This window comes from Lethenteron reissneri, chromosome 55, assembly GCF_015708825.2.
Source record: "Lethenteron reissneri isolate LAM-NWPU_2019-01 chromosome 55, ASM1570882v1, whole genome shotgun sequence".
Lineage (NCBI taxonomy): Eukaryota > Metazoa > Chordata > Hyperoartia > Petromyzontiformes > Petromyzontidae > Lethenteron > Lethenteron reissneri.
This window is the reverse complement of record NC_083833.1, coordinates 4,184,190-4,207,285: the sequence shown is the minus strand read 5'-3', so window position 1 is coordinate 4,207,285 and position 23,096 is coordinate 4,184,190. Positions and strand designations below refer to the sequence as shown.

The following is a 23,096-nucleotide window of genomic DNA, read 5'->3' as shown; positions in this document are numbered from 1 at the left end:
GTGGCTTCTTTGCTCCGGGTGCAGCAAGTAGTCATGGGACTACACTTTACGTCGTCAACAGATGTCCATTTGTCTCCGCGCGTAAAGGGCATTTATCCGCTGTATTTATTGTCTTACGAAGATGGGCCATTGCCCGAAACGTCGTCGCATACTCGATAGATCAACTCGGCTTTCAGTGTGCACCTGAAGTGACGTTTCCATCAACTCCCATCACGTGCAACGCTTCTTAATAACGCACTTTTGCCCTTTTGCCTGTCTTAATAGGCGCTCGCCAACAGCAATTGACCCTAGCGACGTATATCGGCTGCGATTGCTTCTCTGATGAGTACGTTTGGCTACGTACGGTGCAAAAGAAGTTCAACATGCGTACGCACATTACACGTGACGTGAAAGATTACTTGAATGGTCAAATGTGATGCGGTTTTGGGTAAACCTGAAGTTTGAAAAACCAGGCCAGTCTACATAATACTGCCAGTACGCCCACTCAGTTTAATAACCATAGCTGCAGTCTACATTATAGACTGCCAGTACAATCACTCCGATTAAGAACCAGGCTAGTCTACATTCAAGTTTTTTGAAATCATTTTTATTCACTTTTTAAAATTATTTTTCTATCTACGTGACTTTATCGAAAGAACCAAATAATTTGAAAAACCAATGCAGTCAATTTTGCTTTAGAGCCAAAGGTTCTTATAAAATACATTCTAGCCACAACGTAAGTGCACAGCCATCAAGGTTTTTTATTATTAAACTAGCGTTAAGTACCCGGCGTTGCTCGGGCGAAAAAGGCAGACACACACATGGACTTACACACAAACATTGACACACACACATAGAAACACATAGACTTAGACGCACACACACACATATATGGTTAAACCCAGGATGGATTGTTAGCAGGCCAGACTAAATGTTTCTAACCGGCGAAGATGTTCCATTAGGGGGGTGCACGTTTCGCAAGCGTAGAGAAGGGAGGGAATTACCGTGGCCGAGAAGACCTGGAGCTTCATGCGGAGCGAGAGACCAGGTAGCTTCCACACAGCCTAACGCATGCGATGAAAATATAATGGCGCTCGACTGATTTAGAGTGAGACCTCTGCTGTTAAACCGGAGCCGGTCATGAGCACACTGGTCAGGTATGAGAAACTCTCCACTCTCTCCACAACTGCTGCATCATCAATTGTGAATTGTGGGGGTGGATTGTTCGATGGTATAAAATACCTGCAATTCTCAGAATATTAAATATTAACTTTTGAAACCACTCGCGTGGATCTGTATCACCGTCTGCTTCGTAAATGTGGATTCTAAAACATTTCCGGCACAGTAGTAAACCTCAGCATAATACTACTCTGAAAAAAAAAATGTAGATCCATCAGCTCCAACCCTATAACAGGACCCGAAACATTCATAGGCTGTTCTAGACAATCATCCGATGCCTGACGCTAATGACGCCGGTTAGCAAAAAAAATAATGCACAAGTGGCACTGCAGCATGATTAAAAGCAAACCCAAACATTTGCTTGAATTGTTTAATGTGAACTTAGTCAAAGTACACCCGCCCCCCCCCCACCTCCCAAAAGATGCACAACTTTCATATAATAATTTATTTACAAAAATCCCATTCTTGTCAATCAGTGGACACCAAACTTCCACCAAAAGCCTCCAACTGTGAATGCCAACGCACTGCTTTAGCCAACGATGTGTGCTGTCGTTCATTTTCTAACCACTCTGTTGCCACACTGAATACACGATGTCCCATGGAGAAGGCTGTATGAAGCAAAACAAATTCCAGAAGTCAACCCGCGGGGCGACATTACGGCGAGACTTTCAGGCTAACAATGTGTTTAAACACGTAGGCTTTCGCGACCAAATATCATCCATAATAGTATTATGGATAACAAGGTTTGCTGCACACTATACACAAGCATAGCCAGCACTCCTACAAAGTCTCAAATGCGATGAGCACAGAGAGCAAACGAAGAATTCGATGTTATTTACAACGGAAACATCTAGCGGCTTTAATTAACAAAAAACATTTCTCTGAAAAGATAAACTGTATAAAGTGTACTTTAAATAAAGTTTACACGATTGGAATTACCGGTAAATATATCAAATACTAAATATAAAACGACTTTATGAAGGTGTATTAAATAATATCAATGAAAACCCCGAATTAAAAGGAGTTAAATAAAACTGTATGATGCTGCTGCAATGTTAAAATACAATGTTTGTATGTAATAACGCTAACATTTGATATTTAATCTTAAATTTAAGAGCACGTGGCAGGGGATAATAACATGTCATTGCTGGCCAACTACACACAACTGATCTGTACACTTATCTTACCAAAGCTACGCAATTACATTTAAAAAATACATTACTTTGTTGCATTTTTCACAATTATTTACCCAACTTTTTTTTTCTATCCGCGTCATGCCATGACAGAAGATTTTTCTGTTCGAAGTCCTCGCAGAACCCAATGGCATGAGCCCCATGGTGAGAGGACTGCCCTCCGGAAGGGTGGCAGCACAGAGCCGAGGTCCTTTATTCTGCCAATTAGGTGGTGGCACCTTCCAAACACCTCTTGAGGGACGTGATAAAAACATTTTCGAGTATTCCGAGACGCAATAGACTAGAAGTTCTCATAAATAAGCAACACATGCTTATATTACAGTGGTGGGAGATAAAGGTGGACAACTTCTGATATAACCACACTATAAATATAAGCGCAGCTTACTTCTACTGCACTACAAATTAACTGAACTCATTTTAATACCAGATGCGCGAGGAACTACAGAAAAGCGAGAGGGAAGATACGTTCGGAGAGCCGGCACCAACTATTGCCCAACTTCTGTGGTTCTCTATATATTAAGGTGATTTCTTGAGAACAAGTGTTTATACGTGTGGGAGGAAACCGGAGCACCCGGAGAATACCCACACGTGCGAGGGGGGTCTGTAGCAACACTATCCCCTGTAGATGGTAACAGATGGACATTAATCCACTTGCTGCTCCTGGCAGGCCTAGGTGTTGCAGCCTCGACGCCCACGGAGTCTCACAACATTTGTGCGATCCAAAATCGCCTCCACAGTGCTGGATTGGAGATGTACAACGACCATCAACTTGTCACACTTCAGTACTCGGCTGAGTAGGTGGCTAGAACTTGTGTCAAGTCCAGAATGTCACAAGTGCTGGCTCGGTGCAGACATGACTTTAGCCTCCTGAACCATCTAGCGACCTGCATAAGGAGCAACGTTGAGATTGCAAACAGATAAAATGAAACTGAATGTGTTTTTGCTTTCATGATAGTAAATCTAATTATAACACCCATCATATTAATGTAGCTTTGCATTAACTACTTTTGCTTAATCCTGGGCAGATTTACTACATAAATGTAAAATATTCCTAAATCTACACTTCACATCAACGTGCAATTTAGATGAACGCTGTCGTTTCTACGTTTTGTTAATCATATTTAGTTAGCACCACAAGCCTAGTAATGCAGCTCAATGAAATGTGGTAGCTTAAAAAAACGACCATTGCAGGAACGTCCAAACTGCTTTGGCTAAGCCAGCAAGTCATTCCGCAACGTCACAACTAGCTGTGGAAACATTTTAGTTAAGCGAAGGCTAAAGAAAACTCAAAAAAATGTTTTAGCCTGTAGGGTTGAGAAATTTAAAACAGATGAAAACAAGTGGCGGGTAGCACACATTTGCTATATGCCATTGATCCACCCACACTGTATATCTAGTGAAAAAAGCTTCATAGCTCATCGAATTCCCCCAGTCAAAATAACGCTTCTGATTGAATGTTCTTGTTGTCATTATAGTGCTTAAATGACTCAGTAAGTCAAAGCAACTTACATCTCTTCTCAACTCAACCATTCCATTATAGCAGTCAAGCCTAGAGGACAGCTAGTGGCCATTGTCGCTACATAGAACAAGCCATAAATCAGCGCCAGCCTGCAAATTGGTATCGTCTGCCAGCAGGAAGTATATGTTAATGTGATTTTTTCCGAAGTTATTTGCAGGTATTTTCTACTTTCAAATTTTGACAGTGATTGCAGCACGCATGGCTTAACTCTATTTTGAATAAGATCACGTGATTTTAACGCCCACTGTGAAGCAGACAGCACACGCATCTTTGGTGAATACATCCAAGCGCTCAACCAATTGCCAACCGGGGCTTAAACAACCTCTGCAAGTTGCAGCAAATGTGAAATGAGAATTCACTGTACATTCATGTCTACAGCTATTAAACAAAGTTAAATTACGATTCGCGGCATCTGTAGCAAAGCTGCGTCAGCCACTGGAATCAACATTTAGCTCCTGCACTTGGTCGACAACATGTACTGCTTTTTGTTACCAACTTTAGCCTGAATTGGTAGCAGGGGACAAAGAATGTTTTACGGGGGTGATAAAAAAAGTCCACTATGTGACAGAGATTGCTGCTTCAACAAAGGACGAATATTCCTTTAGAAGTACGCGACTTATAAATGGTTAACAAATGTTAAACTGATATATTAACTATTATAGATTATTTTTTTTATTCTAAACTGAAACATGTAGCATAAAAAAATCCAAGAGAAATCTAGATAAAATACTAAAACTTTGAAATGGATCCCACCACAATTTCCTCCAGGCTACCAGCACATGCTTTGACGGTTAAATAACCACTTGTGAAGCTGCGTTGCAAACAATTAGGAACACGACGGTTCATTTGGGTGGGAATTAAAATCGTGCATTACAGATGACCGATGTCCAATGCAATTCAAGGGGGCTATTCAGGTCACTACTAAAGCCATGGGAATTGTCTGTGACCCCACGTAATTCAATGACTGTTGCAAAAGTCCAGTAAGCATCCATTTACTAAAAATGTTAAACAAATATCCGTGTAATTGCTTGAATGGAAACGTTCGGTTCAAATACAATATGAAAGTGAACATATAAATTGTAAAATTTTAAGTCCAAAAACATTTTACAAATAATACAATTATCCCCCCTCGAAAGACTAATTTGTCAATTGTGTACCCTAGGATGAATCATTTTGATAGCATATTTATGTTTCAAATAATTATATGCTTAAATAAGCACGAAAACCATGTAGTTTAGCACAACTAACAAATCTGCCTTGAATGCCTTTGCTGTGATTGCAAACAATGCACAATGAAGAAAAGCAGAGGGGAAAAGCATCTAATACAATTACTATTTTATAACACTCATAATTTATACCACTGGCATTATGAACAAGAGGGGAAAAATATATGCTTGCTTATTTTCAATTATTTAATTCAACTACACCAACAATTTCTGAGTCTCTTTAAACGTTGTTGAGATAGCGATTTCCCACTATAGTTCTGTGCACAATAAGCCAAAGGACACACACCACTTGAGTAGGCATAACGTGCCACGTAACATAATATGTCAATCCCCCTTCCCGCACCTCTGATTAGCACGGTTTACTACATGCGGTGCGAAAGACATTAAACATACATACATTTTGCTAACATTTTCAAACAGTGGTCTAAATAACAGTTGACCCATTATCTGTGATGTGTTGCACCAAACTACACATTGTTTCCGTGTCGGCTGGTGGTCAGTAAATCAATCAATTTCTAATTACACCACAAGGCAGAGGGCCCACTGCTGATGTAGACACTTGCACGTTTGCTTGACTTCTGGACTACAGCAGGAGCAAATGCTTCACGCTACTGTGGCACAGTATGGTGCAAAACAATACTATGCATACTCTTTGGTTCTTTTGGTAAAGTTACGTAGGTAAACATTTTAATTAAATAAATCACGTTTCGATCGCAAAACAAGAAGTCATCCTCAGGCGTAAAAAATATAATCCAGTAGTTGGCTGCTTGTGTTGCGATCGAAACGTCGTGATTTATTTTATTTTATACCTACGTGACTTTACCGAAAGAACCAAAGAGTATGGATTCCTGTAGTCACGAAAGCTTCAAATCAATACTATGCATGGTACATTTACATTTCATAAAAATTACTTTGGAAGAATATTTGGTAAAATAAAAGTTGCAAATGGAGACAGATGGCAGACCTTGAGATAATTAACTAAATTACGTCTCAACCAATTGGGTTTTAAGTGTCATTCCACTTAATTAAAATTTTTGCTTTGAGATCTCTACATAAGCTGCCAAACCAGGCAAAAACCTGCCTAACTCAGATGCTAACCACTATATTCTCCATGATAAAATTCTACTTTTGATGGTGGAACACAATTCTAAACTTTGAAACTTTTTATAAAAAGACTGGCATCTGTAATGATACACAAACGTAAACATCGAGAGCTAATACAACAAAATACAAAGGTGATCCTTGCTTAAAAAGGGCCACACATTGGAAAGCTACTTTTATCGAAACACTCTTTATATACACACACACACTAGCTTGGCTATCACAAACCCTAGTGATAAAACGGTGAAAAAATGAAAAGAGCTTTTTCACTTTTATACGATTTTACAAAAATAAACTTTGAATGGTATTACTTGGAAAGTGATGTATAACAGCAAAATATGCATTTTAATCTACAATTTACTTTTTTACATTAACATTTTTTTGCGTCTGATGGTTTGACGTCAACCTTGATTTCACGTCAACAAAGAAGGTCGCCATATCACGCTGGTTCATAGGTAGAAGTGCAGTGGAGGAAACGAGTGAAGGATTCCATTGCTGAAAACACTTTAATTTTCGCACCGATGAAAACAGCTGTTGGGGTAAAAGGAGACAAAGTGTATGTCAGTGTTATGCAAGGTAAAGAGATATGCAACCCAAACAACATATCTGTTTCGATTTAAAGCTTTCGTGACTGCAGGGATTCATCTTCTTGGTTCTTTCGGTAAAGACAGACCTGTTCTTCACCTGAGGATGGCTGCTTGCATTGTGGCCGAAACGTCGTGAGAATTATTTTATGTTTTATTTTTATTATTTCCCTTCTACGTGACTTTACCGAAAGAACCAAGAAGATGTTAAAACATTTTTTTAAGCACCCTTTATTGTGACCACCCAGGTTTAACCTACAACCAGATGTGATGAGACTGGGTGCATTCTGGATAATTTGCAATGCAAATGGTAGCTTTCTGAAATGTTTTGGGAAAGGAAACATAGGTATATGAAAGCACAAGAAGAACCCCTAGGCTAAAATACCATCAAGCAGCTCTTGAGCAAAAGCCTTCAACTCAACTACTCACGACTGTGAACAAGTCTAATGCACGGTTAATAAAGTTATAGCGCCATGCGTGATACGTACATGGGTGTGTCCAGCCGACGTCTATCCGTCCTCTTCCTCCTCCTCTTCCCCTGGATTATCATTGTCTGCCGCGCCATCATCTTCATCGAAGTCATCGTCGTCGTCTTCGTCGTCATCGTCGTCGTCATCGTCTCCCTCCAGCACTTCCACATGACCCTCGTCTCCTTTGTCATCATCGTCTAAAGAGACACAAGTGATCATTTTTAGAGGAGCACAATTATTGCGTTGTTTTTAAGGGTTGTGCTGTGCAGCTCTCCCGATCTTTTTGAGTTGCACTGCGCGTCGTTCGGCATGATGTCTGACGCACAACCCGAAACACGCTTCGGAGAGGAACGTCATTGCTTCATCTCTATCAAAAGGATATATGCCTTTTTATCAAACATGCTGAGAAGATGGAAGCAATCAAATGATATACATCAGGGATGAATGGATATAACCATTTGCCTCCCCATCATAGTTTTGATGAATTGTCATGATTCGTAGTTGAAATTTTATTAATGAACTATGTTTTTAACATAATGAATGTAGCAGCCTCTAGTGGCTGGAGGGGCCATGTTAACCCTTATTGTATATTTGTAATTTTTGGACTTGTAAGAAAACGCATTGAACAGTGATATAGTAAAACCATATTGGGGTAATAAAAGCCTTAAGAGTTAGTCAATCGCTTAATACTCTTGTTATATGCCATCATAATCAACATGATCATTTACATACCATTATTGAATTTCTGGTGGAATAAAGTTCTGGTTACTTCTTGTTCAACAGAATGTGTCCAGGCACAAGGCAAATAGTGAAAGACATAACATTCAATGTAATTACTTTGCTTTTGATTATGCTTGTTTTACCCAGAAAAAAGCCTCACTGGGTTTCACACCTTTTTCAGGAGGGTCATGCCAAGTTTTTGGAGTTGCCAGCAAAGTTGCTACGTGTAATTACAATTGAGTAATTTGCAGGTAATATTTTACTTGGGTGTTTGGCCAAAACCAGTTACAGTGCATGAATTGTTTTGCTATGGGAAGAAAATAAAACACCAAGAGGAAATCCATGCATAACACAGGGGGAGAATATACAAATTCCACACAAATGCACCCAAGCAGGGAATCGAACTCAAGACCTTCTTGTCAAAGCACAAGTGTTCCAACTCTGCCACCCTGCTGCCCTCTTCACACATGTATGTAAATGCTGCAGATAAAAACATACTTTGAGAATATGACTCTCACCTTCAATGAGCACTTCCCCATCATCTTCAACATCTTCAAACTCCAGGGCATCATCTGCTCACACAAGACACAGAAGACCAACTTCTATATTAAACTTCCTGAGTATAAGGCTACATTTATGACACATTTGATCAGGTTAACTATTCAGCCCATCACCCTCCTGCGGTTCGTTAAAGGAGTACTACTTTACAGTCAACAGTGGTTGTACCTGGAGACAGAACTGGCCCTTACCATTGGAATGTGGAATTTCCACCAATGGCTCAGAGCTACTAAAGGAGATGAGCACTACTCTTCGGTTCTTTCAGTAAAGTCACGTAGGTATAAAATAAAATTAATTAAATCACGACGTTTCGGGCGCAACACAAGCGTCCGTCATCAGGTGGGACAACCACAGCAATTGTTGCCATGATTTAATTTATTTTCTACCCACGTGACTTTACCGAAAGAACCAAAGAGTATGGATGCCTGCAGTCACGAAAACTTCAAATCTAGATTGAGATGAGCACTGCCCAATGCTCACTTGGGAGGCAGGCACTTTTGTCTTTGATTTTTCCTTTTAAAGATATCAGAAGCAGATGCATAAAACTCGCTGCTCAAGCACTTACATAAAAAATTATGAATGTCCAATGTAAAATAACACACCCATCACTGTCTGGTGCATTTGTAATGGGTTCTGGAGACGCTTGTAGAGGTAACTTCTTTATTACAATCCAACACTCCAACAGTCCTGATACTCTGTTACAGCCTAGGTACACAGCCTAGATACACTACTCTGGCTACGCTCTGGAACTCGCCCTCACAAGGACGTAGAGCCGGGAGTTCCAGAGTCCCACCACTGGCCCTCACATCATCCCAGGGTCCTGAGATGGCTGGTCTTGGGTCTTGAGCTACAACTGGCCTAGATCGTCCAGGGAGCTGCGCTTTTATGCCTCGTCCCCAACGAGGGGTGGGGTTGTGTGCGCCCCCAGATATCCCACAGAGCACACACAGCCCCCCCCCCGTTGGTGGCGCCAAGGGGCTTAAGCGTCTGGGTTGCCTAGGGTCCCAGAGCCCCCAGCAGCCCCTCCCCTCTTATGTCACTATACATTGATTTAATCTGTGAAGTTGCCTGTGCATGTCGGTGCTTAGTTTAGTTGGTTCAACAAGAGCCTTGCCTTGCCGCTTGTAACTACAGGCACAAGAGAGTGACTTTTCGGGCTTCGGCTTACCGTCATCATCATCAATCTCTTGCACGTCACCATCGCTGTCATCATCGTCGTCGTCGTCATCCTCATCGTCAATTATCACCACCGAGTCATCCACCGTCCCCTCTTCACTGAAAGGGAAAATATTTGCACCATCGTGACCATGTGAAAGCGAGTGTAGTGGTGAATGTTGCTTTTTTGTCAAGTTCACGGAACATTTACCGACAAACATTAACTTGTATGCATGCACGAGTTGATGATAATGAGTTACTTATCCAAGGAAGCCCCACCGACACTCAATAACCCTCTATAAAGTGTCATGCATTGAGGTAGTTAATCAATTTTTTTTGTATTTTTTTCCCAATTATATTTTAACTGTGCTCATTAGCATTGTGTTATGTTTCATTGTCTTATTGTTGTGGTCGAATGATTAGCCAAAATGTATGACTTTTGTGGCCATAGTCATTGAATGAGCACCTGCAGATGACATGCTTTACAACGTAATTCGCTATGTATTGAACAGTGCTCACCTTTCGCTGTCAAGGCCATTCTCTCCATCATTGTCGGGCAAAAGGTAATATTGAAGGGGATTGGGCCACATGTCGTCCTTAAGAACCTGCCAGCAGAACACACACCGCCAAGGCCTCAATGCACGCTTTAAAATTAAATCTTACTCAGCCTACCAGGTGACAACCTGGGTATTGCTGAATTGTGATCAGGTGCACAAATAACATTGGATGAGATGGACATTGATAAATAAAACATGATTCACTATGCTATTATTGTTTTTTTAATGGAGGATTGGACACACACACAAACACAAGTACTGCAAAAAAACTGCAATGGCAGACAAAGCACTCTCTATTAAATGGCAAATGTTTATAGAAATTCACAACAATTATTTTTCAAGTTTCTCCAAAATTGAAGGTGTCACTGTTAATGGAGCTTTAAGACAATCGACCTGCAATCTATCTCCAGAAGAAGCACCATTGCCCAAAATATAATATTGTAAAATGTTTATGACACATAGCAGTTCTAATGATATGTAGTCTGGTCTCTTTAATTTGTACTTCACAAAGATGGATGTACAGGAAAACCTTGGATTGCGAGCATAATTCGTTCGGGAAACGTGTTTGTAATCCAAAGCACTCGTATATCAGTTGTGATCACGTGACGCTCGGCAGACAAAGCGTATACACGTACTACTCGTATTGCAAGACCTCGCTCGTTCATCAAATTAATATTTATTAAAAAAAATTGCTCGTCTTGCAAAACACTCACAGACCAAGTTTACTCGCAATCCAAGGTTTTACTGTCATTTCTGAATGTCACTGGGTCCACATAGTGATAAAGCAATCTTGTTTTTGGGATAAACGGCGCTTCATTATGGCCAAGGAGTTTCACTGGAAAGGATTTGATCAGATCTATTATTTCAAGAAACAGCATCTCATATTTTTTTACATAATCTATATTTGCAAATGTTTTACTCTAACATACATATTAACTGTGTAGCAGTATAAAAACATGAAAAATAAAAAATAAATCTGTGAGCTGTGCCCGTAAAAAAAAATTACGCGTCGTTTTAAAACAATATTAAACGCATAGTGAGTGTTTTGTTTATAGCTTTAATAAATAAATATTTACACGTGTGCCTACATGCAAATGTGTTTTTTTTATACACTCAAAACTATTCACAGGTTGTGGTTATCTTCCTAGTAAAGACCCCCGACTGTAAATGGAAAGCGGTTTTCCTGCAGTTGTTTCGCATGCAATTAGACTGCCCTCTATGGACGCTACATATTATTGAGAATTACACACTACTACGAGATCTGGAGGACTTTTTCAGGAGTGTTTTCCATATGCGAGGAAGTCCCAGGGGAAAACACCCCCACACATACCATACAAAGAGACGATTACTCATTATACTGCATAGATGGCTTCACGAACCCACTTGCTGTGCTGCCACATATTGGCCACCTCATACCGCCCGTGGAACTTAAGCGTTGCGCAGAAAGTTCTGTCCACTCTTGCCTCTGAAGCGCTGCAACTGCACACACGTTCCAAGACGCACGTCACCCACGGTGTCCATAGGCCACAATTCCTACCTCTGCGACCTCGTCCGAGGTCGGGTCATTGTGGTCACCGAACCACATGAAGAAGCTGCTGTGTCCGCGCTTACGGCCCTTGGTGTCAGCCGGAGGGTGCTGGCGTGTCAGTTCCATGCCCGCCTTCCACCGGATAGGCGTGCTCTGCGACACCGGCTTGCCTGTAGTGCCACGCGACATTCACGGTGAGCCAAGGTAGGGATCATGTCGCCCTCCACTAACTTCACGGTTACTCAATGTAATTTGGAAAACGAATGATGCGTTCATTCAGATCGATTTTTATACTCGCCGACACACGTAAATGTATACATGTCACTGCAAGCTCTTGGTCGACAGCTAAGGACACCAATTTCGGTGCCTCTACAAGAGCTGCATCTTTCTGGATGGTGCATTATTTTTAAAATTAATCTTTTAAACTTCAAATTAATGTCAAAAAGCCATAGATTTATAGCACCGTTATTTCTAAAATAGAAATTACTTATTTGAGGGTTACCCCTTTATCAAATATATTTAACTCACCTGCTCTTTGGTTCTTTTGGTAAAGTCATGTAGTTAGAAATAAAATAAAACAAATCACGACGTTTCGATCGCAACACAAGCGGTCGTCATCGTGATTTGTTTTATTTTATTTCTAACTACGTGACTTTACCGAAAGAACCAAAGAGTATGGATTCCTGCAGTCACGAAAGCTTCAAATCAAGATTGAACTCACCTGCTCGCAAATGTACTCTGCATCCTTATGCTGACTAATATATTGCCTAGAATGGTCTATGACTTAGCAAGGAACTTTCTTGAAGAAACTTTAAAATAGCTTTAAGCACCATCTTGTTAATGACGAAAATGTACAAGGAAAAAACATGCTTATTTTGTGGTGTTACAACTAGCTCAAAGGTACAGGCAGGAGTGCGTCGTGCTGATTGTGCACATTTTCTATTACTTTTACACAGCCTTTCATTCATGTCCACAGCATATGGAATCAAGGTGACCAACCTCACCGCCAGATATTGGTGTGGTGAATGGGGTGGAGTGGTGGCGTAGTGGTTAACGCACTGCGCCATGAAACTGGCGAGGGATACGTGAATCAGTCCTTGGCCCTCCCATTCACCAACCCTGCACTGACCAATGTGGTGAAGTATGGTCAAACCAACCTCTGTTCGAGCTCTCATAGATATGCCTTATAGTCAGCAGTGACTTGACAAAGGGTTGTAAAATACATCAAATTCTGCCAGCTGCATAACAGTAATGCTTGGTAAATACAATCTGATTTAATAAAAAAGGATTTTAATGAAAATGTAGCTAAATATGGCAGTTAAATGAGAAAACTGTCAAAACATTTGATGTAAGTAAACCTGAACTTGCCTGCTGATCCAAGGTGGAACTCTTTTGTGACGATGTCATTTTCAAAGTAAGGGTTTTCAGCAAAGTGTAATTTTATCCTGTATCCAGACTTGATATCCTCAAACTCCTCCACCTGAAAAAGGTTGAGAACTGCATTACCCTCACCTTCTCAAAACAGCATTAAGACAAGGGTCTGTATGATCTCCAGAAATCACTTAACATTAAAGCTCATTAGCCAACAGCCATTCTGGACCATGTTTTTCCAACAGCATTTGTTAAAATTTTCTGAGTCTCATCAGTAAAGTTTGGCCAGAAAAGCAACATTTGCTGAGTTACCAAGGCGTTATAGGGACGCAATCATGGGTTGCTTTTAGTATTTGTGTATCAGGCCATACCCTGGGACTTTTTTTCCAGGATCAAAGTACAGTATAAAAAAATGATAGATTTAACCCTTGTCTGGCAATAAAACAGGTTTTAAGATGTTCAAACACTAAATAGAAACCTTTTGCAAGGAATCATGTCTGCATTAACCACACGTACTTGTGGTGAACATGCCAAAAAACAAACATGCTCTGATAATATGTGCATTGTCCTTAAAGGCCCCAACAAAGAAGAGACAGCCTTATTTAGGGCCTCGTTTCATCAGTCTGTATCCAGACTTGATGTCTGGTGAAACTAGGACTTAAAGAAGGCTGTCTCTGGTGTACGCCAATCAGTTTCAAGGACAATGCACATATTATCAGAGCATGATTGTTTGCAAGTTTACCTTAAGTACGTGTTGTTAATGCAGACATGATTCCTTGCAAAAGGTTTCTGTTTGGTGTTTGAACATCTTAACACCTGTTTAATTGCCAGAAATGATAAAACCTATTCTTAGTTTTTCATAGGCCATACCCTGCTAATAAGACACGAAGTGAAAACCAGGCCAATTGGTTGGGAAGGCCGAATGGTTGATGCCATTTAATGTAATTTTAATTAAGTGACGAAACATTGGCACCCCGTGATGTATTATCTCATTACCCACAATACACCAATATAGCTCATGAGGATTTAAAATTACAATCATCTTAATAAAGTCACGTGCTTAAAATGGTGAAAACTTGGCAATTAGTGTTGCTAATTTTCATAATCTATAATACATTTTTCAGGGCTGCTAATCCATCCTTCTGAGCCCACACATGCACTGAACATTGACGTTGAAAGCAATACCCATCAGACAGGAAAAAGTACCTCAAGCTTCGTCATGTGATGGAAAGCCTCTTCATCAGTCTCATCGATCAATGGGGAGATCTGCGGGTGATTTAGAAACTTGGAAGAGTTAAGGAAGCTAAAAAGCAATGAAAATCCATGTTGAATTTAGTGCAACGTGTAATTACGACACCTATGGCATACATGCACAGCACTCGTGTCAATCTGCTTCTCGCCGAGGGTCCCATCACTGTTGGGGTTGTGGGGGGTTATTTGGCCACACTTCACCCTGCTGGTCAGTGTGAGTTGAAGGTAGGAAGCACACACAAATCGAAACAAATCATTTTGCTGCATTACCCTCTTGATTATTACAACATATCTCTTTGTCTTAACCATGTTCAATATATGCATCCATACAAAAGAAGCAGTGCTTTTGTCTCAGAGAATTGACCAAACAGGTGTATTGATCTAAGCAGTCAATGATTGAGCTTAATTAGTGTTAGCATCTTTGGCAAATGTGTCTGATGTTATCAAGTTTCAGTTTTATTAGTAAACTTTAAGGATAGCCAGTATAATATATAACTGCAGAATGAATCTCTAATATATTATGGCACAAATCCAGATTCACATTCAGCTCTACATGCAATGAAATAAACAAATACAATGTTTGTGAGCCATTCTTGATTTGAAGCAGGAAGACTGCTGTCGTAGGAGACTGCTATCCTCCTACGACAGCAGTCCACCTGCTGTTTGTTTCACACCTGACGACGGTTGCTTGTGTTGCGATCGAAACATCGTGATCTATTATTTTTTCTACCTACGTGACTTTACCGAAAGAACCAAAGAGTTTGTGAGCTATGTTCTAGAATGTTACAAACTCATCAGTCTGGATCACTTCCCAAGCCTCCAGAGCCAACACTTTTCACAATTTCATGGGATGTTTCTCCTAAAAATATCACTGCCAAGTGTAAATGACTTGTGGCTAAATGTCCGATGTTAAGGCAATTTAACTTGACAAGTGTGGTACTGAAAAGCAGACGTGAGTTCAATTTCAACTCAAGAGTCGGCTAAACACATCACCAATCCAGGGCCGATAAATTCCTTCTTTGAGGAAACCCACCTATAGTTGGTCTGTGAAATGACTTCGATAACCTCCCCCTCCACCAAGAATGGCAAATTTCCAACACTGGCTCAGGATTGTAAATGGAGATTTGTGCCACCCCTCACTCATTTGATTTGAGTGAGGGATACTTTGCAATGCTTGGCTGGCATGTATAAGCATACTTACAATACACTTCCCCTGCAAACAAAACGAACGTTAAAGGTCATTGAAGGATACGGCAGTGAGCCAGAAGTTGGGGATCTTGCGAATGAGCTCGCTCCGCTGCTCCAGGTGTGGCTTACGCAGGCGATTGTACTTCTGCTCCACGCGCAAGATCTCCTCGCTCGCCTGCTCGTTGAGAGCATCGATTTCATTCTGGCAGGCGTCGATCTCCTCCAGAGCCTTTTGCGTTTGACCCTATCGGATGGGGTACAAAGGGCGACCACAGTGGTGAGTGTGGTAGTGTGGTGCTCTTCACATACAGCCTTAAATTGTGGCGTGTCTGTAATTTATCGTTTTACCGTCTAATGCTGTATTTTGTCTCATCTGTACGGTTGATTTTTCCTTTTTAGAACCGTCTTATTGAACTGTTTTGTCTATTGTGTCTTTTGAGCGTCCACGTTGTACATATTGTCCCATTTTATCCGTCTCGTTCTCTCTCCAAAACATTGCTTGTCTCACTGTGTCACATCAGTCCAGGCTTTAACACAACATTTGCGTATCAATAATAATGTATCATTCTTGGGAATGTAAATCCATGCATGGGTTAAGAATACATTTTCATCATTGTATTAATGCATTGTTTTGACCCTAACAAAATGGGGATAAGCACCGCCCCAGGAACCTAGTTTAAATTGACATTTTGAGAGGGGCAAATGCTTTGCCAAGTGACACTTCACCTTACCTGTGTGCTGGAAGACATAATGGGTTCTTGAACAGCAGGGACAGGAGCCTGGGTGCTAGGGAGTGTGGTTGGGCTGCTGGGTGCAGTACTCTTGGCATCTGCGACTTCACCCTCATTGCTGGTGGCAGAAGTCAGGACCTTATCGGTTGGTCCCTGGAACAGTTAGGAATTGCAATCAGTTCATCAGTCAACAGGTGTTATCAATGTGTATAGCATTTCATCAGATTACATTAACAGCCTCAGCTATTGTTTGAAAAAAAAACTGCTTGACATGCATATCTTTCAAAGATGTTAATCTAAAGGAGAGGTTCTTTTCTCAAAACTCAGCAATGAAAAATGTGTAAGCTGAGTACACAATAAAAAAAAAGTGTTTTGACAAAGACATGCAAGTATTGCCCGTTTAAATAGAGGATATATTATGGCACACAAAAGTGTAAAAATATCTAAAATATACTAGGCACATTGCAGTACTTTGTAGTGCACTAAACGTTCTGAAAAAAAATTAAATACGTATGCTATTTGTGCATTTATAGTCGGAGAGAATAGCATTTTGTTTAGCCTTAAAACTAAAATTTCACATATTTCTTCATTTACGGTGCATATATGAAACAGTAATTTCAGATTTGATAATAAAATACAAGATGATTAATAATTGGGGTTATCAGTGACCCCACACATCACGCGGTAAGACCATGTACTCTGCGTTATCGTCACTTGTAGCACACCACAACATTTAAAGTTTTCCTGGAAAATATGTCACGGCTAATGATCTTCTAAGGCAAATAACTAAAAAAATATAACCGTACAATTTAACGTACATTTTGTGAAAAAGTAAAATAATACATATCCTCCACGCTCACCGCTACCCACCTCACCCCGTCTCATGCCACTCTAATCCCCTCTACACATCCTCTTCTCCGGCTACCACGGCTTTCAGTCAGACACCTCAGCCAACTTTCATTCAATGGGAGATAGCTCAATTCTCCTGTTGCTCCCATGGTCTGGGACTGTATTCCCGCACGTGTCCATGCTTTGCCACCTTCTGTTCATGCCTCGGCTTAAGACCTTCCTTTTTACCTCTGTCCATGACTGACTGCCTCTATAAAATATATCATTGTTTTGTATAGTGTCGTGAGGTGTGCACACATTTTGAGGCTATATACATCCAAAGTGAAATTATTTGATTAGGAAAAACATAACTAGATTGTCTGCCAACAAATCTAGAATATAATCAACAACATTTATATTCCTCCACATTAATGACTCAAAGTCATTAACAGATTCGTCGATTATATTGGGTTTTTACTTTTTGACAGTTACAAACACTTTGAGTAAATAATGCAGGCTTCCCTAAAATAACTTATGACAAAAATAAAATAACCTCTGTTTACACTGGACATACAGACAATTTCAATAACATCCGATGCTGTGTGTGATTGACGAATATTTAATTATTCATTTAGGTCAAGATAGGTTACTGATTGAGCCCAAGAGATAACGTTCGGAAAGTAATCTTTGTTGTAATTTGCCATTGATAAATTGTAGATTTTAATCTAAAATGAACAGCAATAAGTATAAGCCGTAAAAACAAAGTTTTTCACTCTAAATCCTTTATATGCGTGGCGGCTAGAGTCCTCTCGTCCTCTGGCTTGAGATGGCTGCCACCTATGGGTCAGATGATTGCAGTATTAAACAATTGGTAATTAAATATTTAATTTGTTTTCCCTAAACAGTGTAACATTTTGGAAAAAAAATTTCACGAACATTAATTGTCTCGCACAACGAGTCTGTGTGCAAAATGTCAGCTCGATTGGATCACGGGAAGTGGGTTAAAAAACGACCAAAAGGTTTGCACGGTCGTAAGCAAGCAAGCAAGCACGCAAGCACGCGAACTTAATATAAAGGATTTAAAAAGGAAGGATACAGCCATTACATATATGCAGAAAGCAAGTTCATATGACAAAGGTATTAAAAGGTGCATCTCCAATTTTTTTTATTGTCATTGAAGATCTTGTGCATTAATATGGTGATAAAGTGTATATCAATAAACCCAAACTACAAAAATACAGTTAGTGCAGATGTCAAATTTTCACTGACATTTAAAAACTGTACTCTATATTTCAGATAACGTGGGTACTTACACAGATACATAATACAAGAATATTATAGCAAGAAATGCATCTGCAATTTAAGTTCCATTAGTAATAAAATGTATTCCAAGTGGCACTGCAACACCATCACATACAATACACCTCCGATTAGCACAGTTGGCTACGTACGGATGTGAAAAAGGTTCAACATACATACAGACAACATACTCTTATATCGCAATAAATAATTCATTGGTGATGAAGGCTTGCCCATGCTGTATGGGGCTGTGGAGGTTACTTGATCATACTACACCACCATGGTCAGTGCAAGTTGGTGAAAGTGGGGAGCATATATGCACAGTAATACAATGACCTCTATGGCCTACCACTGAGCCACATACATTTTACTATTTACGATTTGTATAAGCAGCGAGGGGGGGGGGAGATCTAGTAACACTCGAGATTGATGTGAGCCGTGGCTATAAATACAAACTTAAGTTAATATTATGGCACACAAACCACAGTGCTACCGTTCCACCACATTACAATATAATTCTTATCACCTTTGTGTGCTGCATACACCATGTTCATTTTGCAAAGATTTAAAGTGTGGCTATATATTGAAACTGTCTTTTAATAACAGACAAACCAGTTCTGATGAAATCACAACTATAGTCAACAGCAAGCCCAAACCAAATTACAGTGATGAGGCATTTGTATCTGAGAGAAGATTATGAGGGCAACTGATGCACATTGCAGCTCACAACCAGTCTTGGCAAACAATGCCAAAAGATGCAGAATTGATTCGCGTGACAAGTCATCAGTGTCTCGAGTTGACCAGGTGACTGAGAGGTCAGAGCGCTGAGCTGACATCACTGAGATCTTGGATTTGAATGTTGATAGCTGCCTGTAATTAAAATGGGTGTTCAATTGTGCAGGGTATGGTGTGAGGCCAGTTAGCAATAACTGAACAAAATAACCCATCACATTAAATTAAAATGTGTTCATGAAAAATGATCGGCCAAACCGTCATGTGACAAACATTACTCTCTGAAGCAGAGCAGGTGGCAAATTGCTGCACATTAATGGATCAGAAGTCCCTTGAAGAGATCTCCATGGCAGTCTTGTGATATCTCCTTCAAAGGGGTTAGATTACTTCGTGACATATCCGAATGGATTCATCTCATATGATGCCGAGAGAAAAACATGCCTGTGAAAACCTTATTTTTAAAGCGTAATGGAGCCTAACCGATTCATTGAATAGATGGTCACATAGTTGAATAAAAAAACAAAGTAGAAAAGGGTCCAAATCAATAATTGTTCAAAAAAGTAATGGGGCATAGCAACCATACCCCAAAGCCAGTGGTGGACAATCGACATTCCCATAGCAGGGGCCAAAAACAATACACTACTTGGTTAAAATCAAGTTCATTGGTCGACGCCGGGATCTGTAGGGTTGATATACCACTTCGTTGGAAGGCTGAAGCTGTCATGAGATAGCGGTTATGACTTTCAAATAACTTTGGTGGGTCAAACATGAACACACCTGAGCATTTTCCAAAAATAACCAGAAAAATACCAAAGGAATGCATCTACTGGGAATAAAAAAGGACCATATTTACTGCACGTGCTACGATTAGAAAAAAAACTGTCCTGTCACATCGAAAATATTCCTCTATAGGAGACGATTAGTGCCGCTAAGAAACTTGCAGTTCTGGATAAATATCATTTGCTGGGAGTTTTAAAAGTGGTAGGCCTGGGGTATGGACGCGGATTGTATGAAATTATGTGGGGGCCTTAGGTCCATACCACTATCAACATATCACGTCCGGCCATAGGAATATGGAATTTCCGACCGCCATAGTAATGTGGAATTTCCAAATTAGCTCTGAGACGCTGACAGGAATGAGAGCAGTCCCGCTGCTTTTTTTTCTCCAATCGTGGATACTATTTTTATTTTAACAGGTAAGGCCACTGAGCTATAGAGCTATTTATCAGAAACGACCTGGCTATCAGCAAATGATAAGCTCACAAAGTAGCTTATGTGTGGAAATTTAAAGCAGCCAAATACTCTAAACGCATGTTTCTAAATGCGCAACCAGGCAGAGAACGTGACATTTGCAAATATACAGGTGTCGTGGGGTCGAACCCATGGACTCCTGTACAACAGGCGAGGTCATTAACATCTCGAATGTTGACAATTAAAACTTCTAGAAATAGAGAGAAAATAACACAAGTTAACAAGGAAAAAATCTTACTCAAATGTGCGCTAAGGAAGCGCGGACAAATGCATGCTCCGAATAACATCCAAAGACATGAATGGGGACCACGTGGATTAGACAACACGCACGTGTTGATGACATCCTTCAATTTCGATTTAAAGCTTTCGTGACTGCAGGGATTCATCTTCTTGGTTCTTTCGGTAAAGTCACGTAGAAGGGAAGTAATAAAATAAGAAAAATAAAACATAATAAAATAATATTTTATTTTTATTATTTTATTACTTCCCTTCTACGTGACTTTACCGAAAGAACCAAGAAGATGACATCCTTCAAACTAATAAGAAACGAGAGTGTGGGCTTGGGCAACACGGCATACGACACGACACTAGAAGGAGATTGCAAGCTCGTGGATCCGACGGTTAAAAAATAAAAATTAGAACATCAACCGCGGGAGATGATGGAGCGATTAAGTAATCTCGCGTGCAGGTACTTGAGGGAGATTGTCAGTCAACATCGCAGAACTTGCGACGGCTTTTGAGATGACGGGGGGTGGTGGTGGTGGTGGATGGAGGCCCTCATCCAGCAGTGGAATGATCGTGATCAATGCTGCTGACGATGAGCGAACAAGGCAAACCAACACGTGGGTGGAGGGTAACCCACCGTACTTTTTTAACTTACCCCCCTATCCCAACGCAACACATACAAGACGCACTGTTAGTGACCAACAAAGGCGGCGATCGTGGGGCCTACACGTGTGAGTGGCCATCCGACGTAGCCCGCCCGCCCGCACGCCCGACTCTACGTCCACTCGGGGTGGGTGGTGGTAATTATCATTCATAGATTTGAAGATAACGGGGGCAGAGAGAAATAAACTCATCCACTCACGTTGTCTCCCTCGCCGCCTCCTGTTCCCGCCTCCGTCCTGCGCACCTTGGCAGGCGGGCCCTGCTGCAATGCCGCCTCGCTCATCTTCCTCCTCAAGCCTCCTCTTATAAACGATCACTTTTACTTGTTTTTTGTAATTTTTCTTTCAAAAACCACCTTCTTCCCACACGAACACACCGCGTCCACGCACCCAGTGTTTTTTCTCTCACTTATTTATGTGGTGGGGGGTCGGGGAATTGTCACGAACGGCTTTAATAATAATAATTAAAACGATGTGTTTAAACGAGCTCCAGTCGAGTTGCGACAGCGAGGCCTCTCGACCGAGGGCGGCCAAACTTTCTTCCTGCTGGCGAGCGCGCGCCTCCCGTTTCGTAACGCCGCTTCCTATTGGTCGAGGCGACGCCGAACCACTGACTCCTCCCCCACCCGCCCGACGGACCAATGGGAGGCGCGCGCGCGCTCTCTCTCTCCATCTCATGCCTTGGCGCGCTTTTGGTTGTTATACACTTGATTGTTCTATTTTAGCTCCGCCCACCCACCCCCCAATACGTTCCATTCATTGGCTAGCACATTCAGATAAGCCCCTCCCCCCTCCCCCCTTGACTTGTATTTAAGAGCTTGTCTCTTGGAATTTTGCCTCACTTGAGACAGTAAATTTTAGCTGTGACGGTCCCACCTGATGACGGAGACTTGTGTTGCCTCCGAAACGTCGTGATTTATTATTTTATTTCTATTATTATTATTTCTATTATTTTTATTATTTATTTTTACCTACGTGACTTTACCGAAAAAACCTAAGAGTATGAATCATTGCAGTCACGAAAGCTTTAACCGTATGCTTTTGCATTGAGGCCCCATTGGTTCACACAGTAACATGCTCAATATTTATTTGACATTTTTTAAAAATTAGTATTTACTTGAACATTATTGAAGGTATATTTGTTATTAAGTAATCCATTCAATGTAATGGTGTCGCTTAATGTTTATTGTGTAAATAACATTTGAATGTTTGACTATTCTTGGTTCTTTTGGTAAAGTCACGTAGATAGAAAATAAAAATAATAAAATGAAAAATAATAAATTGATAATAAAGCAAAAAACACAATAAAAATTTAATTAGTCAAATAAAATAAAAAATAAATTGAAAATAATAAAAGCAAAAGTTACCTAACAAGTGGAATATTTTAAAGTGCACAAAATGTGTTTTACTTGTTACAATAAAGAACATGTAATACTAATACATTTGAAATCATATAACTGTATTTTCCCTCAAATAAACACCCCAAACTGCTGTGGCATCATCCCTGCATCGGTTTTCTTGAAGTGTCGCAACGTCTCATTGCAAAACGCACTCCAGCAATGTGTGAGATACGTGGCGTTGCCGCTACTTGTTGACAATGTTAAAATCAGCCTCACTAGACTCGACACTTAATCATATTTCCAGAGTGAGATGAACTCCTGGTGGGGGTGGGGGTCAGCATTTTCAAAGTTCAAAACCTTTGTATGGCTTACCCACAAAGTAGTACCCATTTTATACACCACCTTGCAGTGCTCTCTTCACTTGTCTTCACTGGAAGCTACCCAAGATA

General features: G+C 40.6%; 1 protein-coding gene across 1 annotated transcript; it reads right to left on the bottom strand.

Moving 5' to 3' along the window:
* Positions 1-376: 376 nt before the first annotated feature.
* Positions 377-21,851, bottom strand: LOC133356637 (protein SET-like). Its single transcript, XM_061574260.1, has 11 exons — positions 21,508-21,851; positions 16,311-16,463; positions 15,644-15,823; positions 14,347-14,424; positions 13,138-13,249; positions 11,779-11,939; positions 10,204-10,289; positions 9,698-9,804; positions 8,490-8,543; positions 7,270-7,448; positions 377-6,728 (listed from the first exon to the last, which is right to left on the bottom strand). The coding sequence occupies exons 1-10, from the start codon at positions 21,589-21,591 to the stop codon at positions 7,291-7,293; spliced, it is 1,173 nt and encodes a 390-aa protein (XP_061430244.1). The 5' UTR covers positions 21,592-21,851; the 3' UTR covers positions 377-6,728; positions 7,270-7,290.
* Positions 21,852-23,096: the final 1,245 nt, after the last annotated feature.